The 16205-nt window shown below is 34.8% G+C and overlaps 1 protein-coding gene across 1 annotated transcript; it reads left to right on the top strand.

The window, feature by feature from the left end:
- The first annotated feature begins 1399 nt into the window (after positions 1 to 1399).
- LOC121368306 (calpain-A-like) lies at positions 1400 to 15302 on the top strand. Its single transcript, XM_041492978.1, has 12 exons — positions 1400 to 1719; positions 2644 to 2781; positions 3570 to 3707; positions 4872 to 5065; positions 7840 to 7999; positions 9167 to 9244; positions 9796 to 9887; positions 11548 to 11720; positions 12751 to 12867; positions 13315 to 13451; positions 14122 to 14333; positions 14731 to 15302. Exons 1-12 carry the CDS (start codon positions 1498 to 1500, stop codon positions 14741 to 14743), a joined length of 1674 nt encoding a protein of 557 aa, XP_041348912.1. The 5' UTR covers positions 1400 to 1497; the 3' UTR covers positions 14744 to 15302.
- The last annotated feature ends 903 nt before the right edge of the window (positions 15303 to 16205 follow it).

Here is a 16205-nt window from a genome sequence, read left to right as displayed (position 1 = left end):
TGTGGTCAACGTTAAGAATGCCTAGATAATGTTCAGATACACTTCCATCTGCACTGACAAACTTTCCAAAAATGGTCATTTGTTCCATATTACCTTCATCAGTGCACTCATCTGCCATCAATAAGATGTGAACAGATTTTGCTGTTTGTTCCAGAAGTTTATTTTCAACAAATGGCTCCAAAATGTCTATAGTTGTACTGTGATGTTGTAACCTGTCCGCCACTGCAACAGGTAATTCATTACAAATGCCCTCTCCCCAACCTCTCAACTGTTTTTTAACACATTGCACAATGTGCCCTGTCCAGGGTATTATCTAATTGTAGAACAGACTCAATATGCCCGCTGAGGACTTTGAAATGTGTGCTTAGCAGGAAAATATACATACTATAAATACATTGATTTATTTTACTTTCCTATACAATTTTTAAAAAGTGTGTTGTGTGAGTAGGCCTACAGTGGAATTGTGGCCTTATATTCACATGTAGAGCCTTTTCACTAGATTTCTAAATGTGACCTAGATTATTAATAACATCAAATGGAAATTGAAAAATAGTGTATCACAGGAAAAAACAAAAGTTGATGATTGATTCTAAAATTAATTAGCTCGAGACTGCAGCTTTAAATATGTGTTTTGAGAGTAAGCTAGTTGCTCTTTAATTTTTAATGGAATTTTGTTCACATAACTTACAAATGTGCATTACATTTACAAAGCAGTACAAAATAGCTATATATTTTTTAATGGTATACAGGTAACTGATATTTAATTGATATATATGTCAATGTGTATTGTAGGATCCATTGTACCAAAGCAAAAACGTTTTGTATCAAATTTTGAGGTGCACATGAAATATTTATAGAGTAAAAGCATCTATAGATGTGATTGACAGTTATTTAATTATATGTCAATGATTATTTGTACAAAAACTATTATTCATTGCCATTAAATAAATAAACTTTTATTTAGTGTGCAGTTGTTATGCAGTATACCAGAGGTTGAACCTATTGCAGCTAGGATACCCCCTAAAATATAATTGTGATATTGAGAAAAAAATAGTTGCTATTAAAACAGTAATCAAAACTCTTAAATGGTATGACCTACCCCCCCCCCCCCCCCCCCCCCCCCCCCCATTTTCTTGCTGATTGATTAAATGTGAGATACCATACCTTTTACTGGTGTTCAACTCTGGTGTGTGTTAATACGCTGCTTGCAGTATCAGTGTTATTAGTACACGTTAACATTATCGGCAATAAGAATTAGTATGGTACACTGGAACCTGTAATTTATGTCAACATGTATACTAGACTGGTGCATGGGTATTCGTGTTAATACGCATTATAAAAGCGCGTAACACGAAGAAGAATGGGTATATTTCTGCTCTGGCTACTGTTGCTGCTGTAAACAATTTTATGCGCTTATGTCATACTTGAAGCAGTTTACGCTCATAAGTGAACATTGTAGTTTAAATAACGGTTACAAAATGCGTGTTTCCTTTGACTATGGGTTCTGTTTGTAATGGCACTTCGTCGCGTAAAGAGAATGATTGTAATGGTAAAATAAATGCAAACTCTGATAATCCCTTTGGCAATGTAAGTTACAATGGACGGGCAACAACTTACCGCAGTTCAAGTAAGGGCAGTAATCAACAGAAACGAAGCAACAAAAATGTTAACAGAAGTAACATAGGAGAAGATAATGAAGACCAGCCGTTTATACCAACTGTAAGTTATGTATGCAGTAATTTTATAAAATAATATATTATATTATAAACAGGCTTTTGATGTCCTGGCACCAAAATTCAGATTGCCACCATAACTACTCTGATAGGTACAGAAAAATTTTTTTTTTTTTTAAATCTAACGCCTCCAAACCACCTTGATTTGTAGTAAATATCCTTCACTATATTCATTTGGTATTCTCCATATTTTAACTTATGATATAGGGGCCAATATATCTATAAAATTTACGGGTAAGTTATGGATGTATTTTACTGAAGCTTCAAACCTTATAGATTACACAACACCATTAATTATTCCATGCAGTTCAATACAATTTCTATTGTCAGAATATATTCTGTGACAAATACAACACTATCTAGAGGGTCATGTTACTATTAATTTTAGGGAGTGCTCTCAACTGACTAGTACTGTGTAAAAAAATCAATATAGGTCAACCACGAAATTGTTTAGTTAACAATAGCACTGCCTCGTGTTGCTGTTATACAAGTGGCACTTACACAATTGTTATCAGTTAGTACTACATATAACAAGTTACTTCCAACCAATGGGTTATTTAAATACTACAGAGATCAACCTACATGTAATCATTTGATTTTAAAAAAAGCATATCAGGTCCTGTGCTTATAAAATGTTTTAGAGTCTAGACTCAATCTTTAAAGATGTCACACACATGCAAATTGTGTGGCGTTGCCATGACATTAATGTCTCAGACCATTAGTCTCGAGTCTAGACTCTAAATGTTTTATAAGCACCAGGTCAGAATTTTGTAGTATATTTTTTTATGAGAAACTAATTCCTAAACCGGACAACAAGTAATGACACTACAAAATTTAGTACAAATGGTGGTGCATAGCCTTACATATTGACAGTGAAAAAGTAATAAAGATGTGTTTTTCTTTACAATAGAGCAAGGAAGACATAGATAAGATTTTATCAGCACTTGGACCCGGTGAACTGTTTTGTGACCCTGATTTCCCTGCCGACAACAGGGCTCTGAATTTCAGTGCTGAAGGACCCAAAACTATTAGATGGCTTAGACCTAAAGTATGTGAATATGAACAAATATACATGTTTTAGTTATAGCCAAACATTTTAATTTTAATGATAATGTACAAACCTGCTGTTTACACACTGTTAAATCCAACCTCTCTTTCAATGGTTGTAAAAATTGCAAAAAGATCCCACTAAAAGACAGAAGTAACATATTCAAAATTACAGAATGCTTTTTTTGTTATAGTTTATTTAGTTTGTTTTGTTTAATGATACCACTAGAGCACATTGATTTAATAATCATTGGCTTTTGAATGTGAAACATTTGGTCATTTTGACATATAGTCTTAGAGAGGAAACCCGCTACATATTTCTAATTAGTAGCAAGGGATCTTTTACAGTGTTCGAGATTAAATTTTTTGAGCAGTATCCCAGTTGGATACTAACATTTCAAAATCTGATGTCCCATCTGAGAATTTAGTATTATATTTTATCCTGGTGGGATACTGGGTTCTTGAAGTCTGGTATCCAAAATTAAATTCTGGTATCTCCGGGATATCAGGGTACCGTTAATCTCGAACACTGTTTTATATGCACCATCCCACAGACTGGAAAGCACATACCACAGCCTTTGATATACCAGTCTTGGTGCACTGGATGGAACGAGAAATAGCACAATGGGCCCACTGATGGGGATCGATCCCAAAATGACTGCGCATCAAGCGAACACTTAACAACTGGGCTACATACAGAAACTGTTATATTTACCATTTTACTCGGATATTGTGATAGCATTATTGATATTCCCCCTCACTACAATATTTTTGGGTTGGTTTGTGTAGGAGATACTGAGGTATGGTGAGCCACAGATGATGGTGGATGGTCTTACGAGGGACGACATCAAACAGGGACAGCTTGGCGACTGCTGGTTTCTCTCTTCGTGTGCTGCTATCTCTCAACAGGAGAAATCTATTAAAAAGGTTCAGAAAAATGTGTAGAAATTATATTTTAAAAATAAAGAAACCTCAGATGTTGGCATTAGTTTGTGAATTTCAAATTGAAAGATCATGCACTTCATGTTACAGTAGTATTTTAATAATAATGTTTTTAATAGCACTTTTTTATTTCTTGTTAATTGTGAATGAATTACACTTCATGTTAATTTGTCAGTGAGAAAAATTAGGTAACTCTGGTGGTTGAGGACAGGTCATGGAATATATATATTACAAAACAGAAGGGGTGCTTTTCAAAAGTGACCTAAAATTTTCCAAGAAGTATTTTGCTTTTATTCATAAAGTAAATCAAGTTGGTCATGATCAGTTGATGTATAAGTATTTATTATCCAAGAAATAAAACAAAAACATGAAACCCAACAATTTTGATAAATTATTTTACAGTGCTACGCTTATTACCAAATTTATAGGGGTCTATTTTCATAGCAAAACAAAATAGGCGATTGGTATGGAAAAAGAAAGCCACATTTTGAGTTATATGATTGATGAATGGTGATGAAGACTATACCAAAAGCCCATCTAAACAGAACACTTTAGTCATAAATGTATATCATTATTCATGTATATGTGTGTTACAAATGTTTTGGTTAGTTACACATTTCATGTATATACAAAAATAAAATTATAGATTGTTTGGTGGATGTATCTAAACATGCACAGCCATCTATTATCAATGTTTTTGCAGACCAGTAACTGAAGGTTTGTTCTGCCACTAGCATTCATAGTTAAAAGTTTTTTGTTTTGTTTAATGACACCACTAGAGCACATTGATTTATTAATCATCGACTGTTGGGTGTAAAAATATATGTAATTTTGACATATAGTCTTAGAGGAGAAGCCTGTTACTTTTTTTTTTTCATTTGTAATAAAGGATATTTTATATGCACCATCCCACAGACAAGATAGCACATACCACAGTCTTTGATTTACCAGTCATAATGCACTTGCTGGAATGAGAAATAGCCCAGTTGGCGCACCAATGGGGATAAATCCCAGACCGACCGCGCATCAATCGTCCAAGCATCAAGTGATCGCTTTACCACTGTGCTACATCTCACCCCTAGCATTCACAGAGTAACATTGGTTGTACTTTATAATATTGTTTTAATAATGCCAGGCAGTTTATTTCAGGTTGTGCCGCGTGGTCAGGTGCTGTGTGGACCCCACTATAAAGGCATTGTGTGGTTCTCTTTCTGGAGGTTTGGCAAGTGGGTGGATGTCTTCATTGATGACCAGCTACCCACAGTTAATGGAGATCTCATTTATGCACACTGCACAGAACCCAAGGAATTCTGGGTAGCACTAATAGAGAAAGCTTATGCAAAGTATGTTTCAATACAAAAATTGTAAAATTAATGTGTGTATGTATATGTATGTATATATATATATATATATATGTATATGTATATGTATATGTATATGTATATGTATATGTATATGTATATGTATATGTATATGTATGTATGTATGCATGTATGTATGTATGTATGTAAGTATGTATGTATGTATATAGAGAGATGTCATTTGATTAAGTTAAATGTGTGAAATTTATTCAAATGTATAGTTATGTGTTGTGCATTTTGACATATTGTTTTATTGACACGTTTTGTTTTATTTAATGTGTAGTAGATGGGTTTGTTAGATAATTTTTTTTTTTTTTTTTAATGTGTACTCTTAACTCAACATGTTTACTGCACAATCATTTTGTTTATAAATCAGTTGTGCAATTTTATATTGAAGAACCACACGGTTCGCACAGGCTTGAAAAGGCTTTGAATTTGAGGTGCAGTCTTGAAAAGGTCTTGAAACTGATAATTGCCTTGAATATTGTAGTTTGGCCTTGAAAAGCCCTTGAATTTAGTAGATAATCATATGTAGTGAACAGGAGTGGGAAAAAAGCCCTTTTTCCCCGGTCTGGGACCGATTCTCGATCTCTGAGACCGAAATTATTTTTTAAAAACGAGCGTTTGCTGGTCCCAATTTTGTCATTCTTGTCGGTCCGAAGCACTTGTCCATTTCTATTATTGGAACAAATTCCTATCGGTCAAGTGGACCGGCCAGCCCAGACATCGGTATCTCGTGCATGATTTAAAATAATAAATAGTGATCAATATGGCTGGTGTTTCAGACGTTTGTGATTTTAAAATCTGCCTAAGTATATCGCCAGTCACTGGAGTCGGACCTACAGTAGTGTCAATTGACTGCCACTTGGCTAGACATTTGTCAAAGTCGCTGAGCCGGTCAAGAGATTACACAGACGTTAACGATAGCACCATTCTTGGTTTAGAGAGCCATCAAGGTTTTACACTCCAATTAAAACAAAGGACCCAGAATTTGCAACTGGTTACAATCAACACCTGTGTACAGAGCTTTGCCGGGTCGAGTGTCCTAGTCCGAAGCAAGAGGCTTTTGTGCAATACAAACTGCTTAAAATAGCATAAAATATAATGAAATAATCCATAAATGTATTTATTGTTGACTGTTCAATGTAGTGTATCCAATAATTATAAAGGATTTTAAAATTAACAAAAGGTTTCCACAAGTGGGAGAAAGCAGAACAGCTACATGTACTGGTTATCTCAAGAGCCAGTAGAGGTCAAATTTCATCCAATCAGTGATGACGTTATTACTCTCTTTGTCTAAACATGTGCTAGCTCAGGCTGTCAAACGCTTCAACGGTGCCATCGTTTATTAATTTTCAGGATACAGTACTGAATACTCGTACTTTTTATACATATATGAGAATTAAAATTCATAACTTTTATTCCTTTTTTATATTATTTATTCTATTATGTAATATATATACAATTTGTGGGGTTTTTCACTGATCATATGATGATATGTGATTTAAAAAAATTTCTCTCATGTTTTCATGTTTATAGTTTCGCGTTCATGATTCAGAATAAAACTATACAAATATCACTATGATTTAAAAAAAAACTATTTGGCAAATATCATTTTTTAAATGTTCTGCAAACACAATCGAGTAGCACTGAGGACTACCAAGTTAAGACATCTGGTAGCCCAAGCGAGAAATCGATAGCCAAAACACCCTGGGCCCTGCAATTTAGCATTGTAAAATTTACTGAATAATAAGAGAGGAATCCTGCTGCTGCCACTTCATGGGCTACACTTTTTGATTGGTAGCAAGGGATCTTTATATGCACTACTGCATGGACAGGACAGTACATACCATGGCTTCTGCTGCACCATTTGTGGAGCATTGACCCACCATCAGGGTTTGATTCTAGACCCATCATTATCATGCATATGGGGAGCTCACTACCACTGGGCTGTGTCTCACACCACTTTTAATGAATACATCTTTTATTTTTGTTCATCAGTTTAAAAAACAAAATGTTTTGTAAATCAAAATAGGTTAGGGACGGTCCATAAATGTCAATGGTTTTCATAATCCTAACAATGTTAGGATTGGGTTTGACCCCCTCCCCCCCCCCCTCCCCTAATCCTAACATAAAAACATTGATATAATGTGTACGAAACATTGACTTTCGATGGACCGATGTTTTACCTGAAAAGCTATCCGAACATGGCTTTTACCCCCCCCCCCCCCCCCACCCCCCTTCCAAACATTGTGAAGCACATCGATATTTATGGACCGTCCCTTATACAAATGTTTGTGGCATAACCCAGGTTATCTAAATTTATCATTTTAGGAGGTTTTATTTATAAAAATGATTTGATCTTTTGTAAAAGTGACGGCAAATTCCAGAAGTCAAAATGAATGTCAGCAACCCTTTATGTTAACTGTTCCATCTAGGAGCCAGATGGCGCCTATTTGTATTTTATATAGACAGTATGAAATTTTTTACTCGCTGAATGTCAGCAGCCCTTTATGTTAACTGTTCCATCTAGGAGCCAGATGGCACCTATTTGTATTTTATATAGACAGTATGAAATGTTTTAGTCTCCAAATGAAAAATATGGTCGCAATGTAGAGGGCTGGATGTCAGTTATTCTGATCAAGGGGAAATATGTCAGTTACAATTTAATTACACATTAGAATGAGAAACATTAATAGTATAAAAGATGCATATGAATATTTTCAGCATGTTGCTTTACATTGTGTGTTTTTCAGAAGCCATGGCTCGTACCAGGGTTTAGAAGGTGGACAGCCAATGGATGCGATGGTAGACTTGACGGGTGGGTTAACCGAGCGGTATGACCTCAGTCCCAACATGTATCGCCTCATCAGCAGGGCTCACAAGTCTGGAGCCTTCATAGCATGTTCTAAAAAGGTACTGACATTTTGTTTTCTTCGATCTGCAGTCAATCATTTCTGTTCACACTGATGATATTTTATGGCTGCATAAAGTTTTCATGCATTTCTCAGAAAAGTGTTGAAATATTTTACATGTACAGCCAAACTTTGATAACTCCACCTTCGATCTCTCTCAACCTGAAGCAACGGTTCCAGTCAAATTCCTATACAAACTAGTAATAACAGCGTTCAAAAACTCAAACTTCGAACACTCGAACTTGATCTCTCGACCTAATTCTTTGGTCCAACCATAAAGATTTAATAGATTATGAACCTCTAAAACTTGACGCGTGTGGATTGATCTAACTGTCATTGCCGATAGTATTTTAAAGACGAATGGATTGTCAATCGGGTCAATCAGATGAAGCGCGCCTGTCTCGGCTGGTCTGGACGGTCCAGTATTACGGTGATAGTGACAGAATTGCATTAGTGCCTTTTAATGATTTTTCTTATTTAAAATAATTAAATAATTTTGTGAAAAACAGTTTAATACTTACCAAGGCCAGGGCTGTTTGCTGATCAAAATCCTAGGTGGGGGTGGGGGGCACTACTCTTTATAAACAAATGAAACACACAAAAAAAGAGGTAATATTCTCAGGGGACAACTCTCTCTCCCCACTCACTTCTCCCCCCGAGGGTACAGCCCTGAAGGCCTTTGTTAAACCAGGGGTGGGATTTATTCAGTTGGTTAAGCACTCTTCTGAGGTGCTGGCATCACAGAATCAAACCACCTCGGTGAATTCATTCATCTGATTGGGGTTTTTTCTCATTCCAACCATGCACCACAACTGGTAAAAGTATGTGGTATGTGCTTTCCTGTCTGTTTGGAAAGTACATATAAAAGATCCCTTTCTGCTAATGGAAAAATGTAGCAGGTTTCCTCTGATGACTACACGTCATAATTGCCAAATGTGTGACATCCAATAGTCGATGATTAATCAATGTGCTCTATTGTTGTTAAACAAAACAAACAAAGCACTGGCTTAATTGAGAACTAGGCCTATGGGCTCACTAATGAGAATCAGTCTTAGATATGTTACCCATCAGATAAATACTGTTCCCTAATATTAATTTTATGTTGAAATTACATAATTATACATATAACTGTTATGTAAAATCCAAAGCTGTACTTTCTGTGTTGTAGGGTAACTGGAGAAACAGCGTCGCTGCTGACAATGGTTTGGTGTCAGGTCACGCATACACCATTACTGATGTCAAAAAGGTTAGATTTTACATTATTCTTTGTTACATGTAAATTTGAAAAACGTTATATATACTGTCAATACACTGACAATACTGAGGATTTCAATCTGCCCAGTGCATGCCATGAGACGTGCACAAAACAGTGAGATTCAAAAAGGTTGAAATGTAAAATATATCACATGATAGTTATTGGAACTCCATTTCTATTCTGGCTGCAATCCTCAAGGATTATAAATTAAATGGATTATTACTGACTTGATAGAAACAACATCTGAATGAATTGCAACATTGGCAGTATCATTGTCTTTACATAGTCATACTGTCATCACTGGCATTTTGATGATGTTTCTGTTCAACTGATTCCATCTTTGCCATCTGTTATTTGAGAGATGTTTTCATGAAAGATGTTGATGGTTTCCGTCAACAGGTCCAGACACCACTACAGTGAAAGGTCAGGTTTTAAAACTATTCTTGAAAAATGAGAAAATCTTCATGTTTTCTTCATGTGCACAAATTTAGTTTTCAGTTGAAAAGTTTTATTTAAAATTTTATTCACTGTTTTTGTTTCAGATTTATGTACAAGATATGGGGGAGGTAAAGTTGGTGAGAATCAGGAATCCGTGGGGAGATGCTATAGAATGGAAAGGGGCTTGGGCAGATGAGTGAGTTTGTATTCTATAGTCCATCCCATAGGGAACGCCTTTTTTCATACTATGGAATTTACTACAAGTTTTTTTTTTTCTGACCCGATTGATTTCTAAATTGCATTTTTGTTATTTCCAAAACACTTTTACTTTTTCTTTTTACGTTGAACCAAACTGAAATTATTTACAAAAATCATTTTGGTACGAGAATGAGATCGACTATAGTTGTTTTCTATAATTCTGTGTTAGATTAAACACATTTTAAATGTATGTTTATGCACTGACATATATTATTGCATCTATTTTTTTTGAATTGAGAAAATAATGTCTCTTCTTTTAACCATGTGACACTAGCCTGATTGGAGATGTGTGTTTGTTCTCAGCTTTTATGTCTTTGATATCTGACAAATTCAGCACATACATTTATTTATTTATTTGTCCATAGTCATACCACAAAAATTTGATTTATTCTTGTGCTGCGTACTTATTTAAACAAATGTGCAAGAAGACAGTTTGTATAAATTATTAGTATTTGAATGTTCAGTCACTATTGCAGTAGATCCTTTGAAGATTTTCAGAATTACTGATTTATTAATATACCAAAATATACATATTGTTTATTCCTACAGATAGATTCAATATGAGTACTGTAGAATACTTTATTTTTGCGGGATCAAATTTTCGCAATTTAATGAAAATGGGTCATTTCGCGAACATTTATATTCGCGAATCTCCCAACCACCATCAATAAAATAAAAAAACGAAGTACAGATGTCAATAATTTAGTTTAAAAACGGAACTTAGTTTTGCCGGTTGTTACGCTAATCTGTAGAACTAATCCTACATGTACACATGAGTGCTATACACCTAAAACAATAGTTTTCCTGCTTTAACCTATCAAGACTTTATTGTTTACACGTTAATAAGCTTACCGCGTACAGTTTTTCTTAATTCTTATAATTGTTATAAAAACAAAAACCAAAAACAAATTAAATGAAATTTGAAGGCACAAGCTACTAGTACTCGGTAACTTAAGTTTGATTGAAACAATATTTATTGCCGTCAGAATACTAGTTCAAAATGGTTTGTGATTGGCTAACAGGCCAAAAATAAAAATAAAATTGTGAAACATCTGAACATAGCCCAGTCCGGATTTTTTCACTTCCACATTTTTAATATACTGTGATAATGCATGTTTACTTCCGTCGTCGAACACGTGTAGACTCTGTCCGATGAACTGATCGCTAGCATATGCGAAGGAAAACAGCATAAAGCTTTTTAGTGTTAGTATTGTTTTATTATCATGTATGTACTTACAATAGTGTTCTTGATTTAAAGTTTTAAACAGCTTTTGTGTTTTGTGGTTTGTTCCGTGACAGGAGGGAGCACGGCTTTGTTACTACTAGCCTCGTACATCGGAAACTAATGTGGTATAGTTGAACAAGACTACATTTTTTTATTTTTTTTTGTCGGCCTTTATAAAAAAATTATTTTCGCGTGGAATATATTTTCATGAATTTTATTCACACGCGAAAAATGCGAAAATAAAATATTATACAGTATTATAATCAATTTTATGGTCATTTTTAAAACTTATATTGGTTCTGGTTCTGAATGAAGTCATCTGTAGCCCTTGCAAGCATTTTTATTGTGTAAAAATTTCTGTACTGTTTTTCAGTGATGACAACTGGAACAGAGTAGATGAGGAAACAAAACAAGCACTGGGACTAGAGGCTCGCGATGATGGGGAGTTCTGGATGGCGTTCAAAGACTTCTGCCATCACTTTGAGGAGATAACTCTGTGTCTGATGGGTCCAGACTTTGATGGCGACGGAGTCTCAGACCATGCAGGTTCATTCATTGTTGTTTTCTTTAACAACACCACTAGAGCACAATGATTTATTAATCATCGGCTATTTGATGTCAAACATTTGGTCATTTTGACATAAAGTCTTAGAGGGGAAACCTGCTAAATGTTTCCATTAGTAACAAGGGATCTTTTATATGCACTATCCCATAGACAGAATAGAGCATATTGATTGATTTATTAATCATCGTCTATTCGATGTCAAATATTTTGTCATTTTCACATATAGTCTTAGAGAGGAAACCTGCTACATTTTCCCATTAATAGCAAGGGATCTTTTATATGCACCATCCCATAGACAGAATAGCACATGATATGGCCTTTGATATACCAGTCTTGGTGCACTGGCTGGAACAAGTTATAGCCCAATGGGACAGGGATCGATCCTAGACCAACAGCGCATTGAGCGAGCACTTTACCACTGAGCTACGTTCTGCCCCATTTTCTAATTATGTACTATAACTAAAGTTATGATATCAGTTTTACAGACAAATCTAATCGTGGAATACAAACTGACATTTTAGATAGCATTTATAAGAGATAAGTAGATTTGAATATTAGATGAAGATTTTGCTTTAAAAAAAACACATAAAATTTTATGATTTCAGTTCTACAGACAAATCTAGTCATAGGATAGAGACTGATATTTTAAATAGTATTTGTTTCAAAAAGCAAGGATGGATCTTGTATACGCATTTACCTATGGACAAGACTGCACATGTCATGTCACAGGTTTGTAGGTACATGTATTTATACACTGACTTATTACCTAATGGTAAAGAAGTCCTTGTCGTTTAAAGGGAGCTATCACTCTCAATTTCCCATCCCTCCCCTCAAATCAGTTCAAGGAGAGTAACTTTGTGTGAATTTATATGGTATCAATATGCTAATACTAATATCTTAAATGTCTCCCCATAATCTAATTTAGGGGAGCAATTAATCACTCCCTTCAATATTTTTCACACGGGTGAAGGGTGTAAAGTAGCATTTTGTAAGTTTTTGAGTTTGTTGCAGGCTACATGGAGATGGTCACAGGATCGTGGGAGGTGGGGAAGACTGCCGGAGGATCTCGGAATGACCTGTCGCTATTCTCCACTAACCCCCAGTATCTGCTGTCACTGTCAGATCCTGGTAAGTTACTAATACACTTGACATGTTAACCTGGTGAGATGGTGTTTGCAGGCACTTAGTGTACTGCTGAGGCCACAAAGAGTGTATAATCATATATATATATATATATATATATATATATATATATATATATATACCTGATATCTTAATAACCAGGATCTAAAGCATTTCAAGAAATCTTTTGAGGGATTGTGAAATGTATTTTAACGTCAACCTTGTATATATTTATTTTAAAATAATTTGTTTACTTGCATACTCCCAAAATGCTGAAAAATACCTTGAGTTCTGTATGAATGTTTCAATGAAATATCATTGGCCCAAAGGCTACAGGACAAAGCTCTGCTTGTCATTCAGGCACTTTAATTGCTCCATGCTACAGTTGGTGACAATATCACTTCAGTACTGTGATGGTTGTTAGACAAAACTGAATCTTTTCTTCGTTTACAGACAACTTCAACCCCAGTACTGATGATGCTGAAAGTGAAGGAATGTGTAACATCGTCATCGCTCTGATGCAGGAGCACCACAAGTCACGTCACAACGTCGGTGCCGAACGCTTGCAGATTGCTTTCGTGCTGTATAAGGTTTGAAACAGGATATTTTATATTTTTCAGTATCCTAAATACATAAGCACACAAGAAAACTGGGTATAATATTTTGTAATATGAATCTCTTCACTCTAAATTTAAATGACGTAAAAAATATTAAAATATTATTTGAATTTTATTTATTCAAGTTAAAAGTTGGATACACATTTTATTACACACCCATTTAATTTTACTACAGTAATAAAGACAATTCTGACCTAGCAATAAAAAAATATTTTATTGAAAATATGTGTGATACAAAATCTTGCATGTGTAGTACGTGTTCACCTGTTTATAGTGGTGTTCACTTGTATGTAATGGTGCGCACCCGAATGACGTCATGTTCCTAGTCAGGATGCTCAGCATTCCGTCAATTAAAAAATATTCAGCTTTCCAGACTAAGTAAGTTATGTTATTTAATTAAACTTGTGTTGATCATAATACAAAAAGGTGATATGTAATAAATAGAGGACCATATAACACTTGTTTCGCCATATTGTTTATTGAACTCGTTTATAATGCGCAAGATTTATATCACTTGACCGTGCACTATAAACTTGTGCAATAAATAACATGGCAAAACTACTGGTATGTGGTTCTGTCTATTTATTAAAATCTGAATATTAACAAGGACAGAAATAAAAAACCTGTTATTTTTCTTTCTCAGACCAATAATCCAACCAGGAGACTAGATTTGAAACATTTCGAATCAAATAATGACTGTGGAAAAAGTGGAACATATATTAATTTCCGTGAAGTAAGCAGTCGGCTTGATTTAAATCCAGGGCATTACGTCATTATACCTTCAGCCTTCAAACCCAACACACACGCACGGTTTATGATCAGAGTATTCGGAGAGAAACGTTTTAGTCTAGAAGAGTGAGTATAGTTTTATCTCTAGAACAGTGAGTATAGTTTTATCTCTAGAACAGTGAGTATAGTTTTATCTACATCAGCAGTAAACTGAGTAATATTTTTCAGTAATTACTAGAAGTCTGATTGTAATTATGTAGTACTGCTAATAACAGAACATGCTTGCCATTCGGTGACAGTTACTATATTAAATATTGGATGTTCCATAAATTATCATATGGTTTGGAGGGTCAGGTGGGTGGGGAGGGTTTATAAGCAGATTTGTGTTTATGAACTTGACAACTCAGTAGAGTTAAACGTAGGATGATCATATAAGAATGTATTAGAGTGTCGGCATTTCAGTTTATATTCCAGTTTATTTTAAAAATGAGTTATTTATTATTACATGTTGTTAATATTGCAGGCTTCTGGAGTAATCTATGAAAACTTGGAGATTCCACAGACAATCTGGACAACTGACTTGTTACTAATGCAAGACATAACGACACATGTATATTATAGTGAAACCTGTTGATAAATATATATTTACTGCATTTCAATGTAATATTCCGTCCAGGATTTTTGTTAACTGAATGTTAGATCATAACATTTTACACAGAGGTTTATATCAGTAGATTTTATATATAGGTTTATATAATTGAGCTATTGGTATGTATCCTAACTCTTCTTTCTCTGATAACCGTTTTTTGTTGTATCAGTAGATTTTAACATAGGTTTATGTAATTGAGCTATCAGTATGTATCCCAACTCTTCTTTCTCTGATAACTTGAAAACCAGTTTTTGTTGTATTTGATTTACAGTGTGAAGAAATGTTACCTGTAGAATGCACACATTTTAGGGTAGAATGACCACACCATCCCTGGAAGATTGTGTAACAAATGATAGATTACTGGTACAGGCGGACCCTGTTTCAATGACCATTATTACTAGGACATTTACACCATCCGACCAACCAAAAATTGTTGGCAACAAACGTACATTCTGCTCTTAACACCGGCACACAACACAATTGTTGGCAACAAACGTACATTCTGCTCTTAACACCGGAATTCACACCTTCCAACACAAAACAGAGCAAATCAGGAACAAACGTACATTCTGCTCTTAACACCGGAATTCACACCTTCCAACACAAAACAGAGCAAATCAGGAACAAATATACATCCGACTTCTGAAAATACCTCTTTACAACGACAATATATAATCTGTGTCTGTTTAAATGAGGCACTGTCGACAACCAAAGTTAACATACAGCCACTTGGCATCCTTAATCTCGCCGCGTGCCAAAAGTGTCGCACAGTGTCCAAGTTACTGATGTCTGCTAAAGCTGCAGACTGGTATTGCTTTAATAATATGCCTTTAGACATTCATTTATAGGATTAACATTCTGTTAAAATCACAATAATTAAATTTCCCTTACATTCATTACAATATTATGTCATCCCATTGGTCCAGACGTAGCAACAGGAGTTTAATTCCTCGATGAACGTAAACATTACGTCGTTGGGGAACGTCATATCTGATGACGTCATTTTATATGGGCAAGTTGTCTTATTGAGCATTGTATGAATTTTTTGCGTTATTATTAGCAAGTATAATTAAAATTTAATTAGAAGTATTTTCTGTTCTTTATTTTCCGTTCATCTGGGTATGAATACAAAAAAATCATCTGTAAACGTGTGTGAGAATGGCTTCGCCGATTCACAGTTTGCAGATGATTTTGTTTTTTCATACCCCGACGAACATAAAAGAAATAACAGACAATCCTTAAATATTATAATAACTATTGTATTAAGCAGTATTTTTCCTTCCATCATTATGGCAAAGGATGTAATTCATTATAGTTATCAACAACATACAGTTTGATAATAACACAGA

This window comes from Gigantopelta aegis, chromosome 3 (assembly GCF_016097555.1).
Source record: "Gigantopelta aegis isolate Gae_Host chromosome 3, Gae_host_genome, whole genome shotgun sequence".
Taxonomy (NCBI): domain Eukaryota; kingdom Metazoa; phylum Mollusca; class Gastropoda; order Neomphalida; family Peltospiridae; genus Gigantopelta; species Gigantopelta aegis.
The sequence above is the reverse complement of the archived record's forward strand: the minus strand, read 5'-3'. Positions and strand labels throughout refer to the sequence as shown.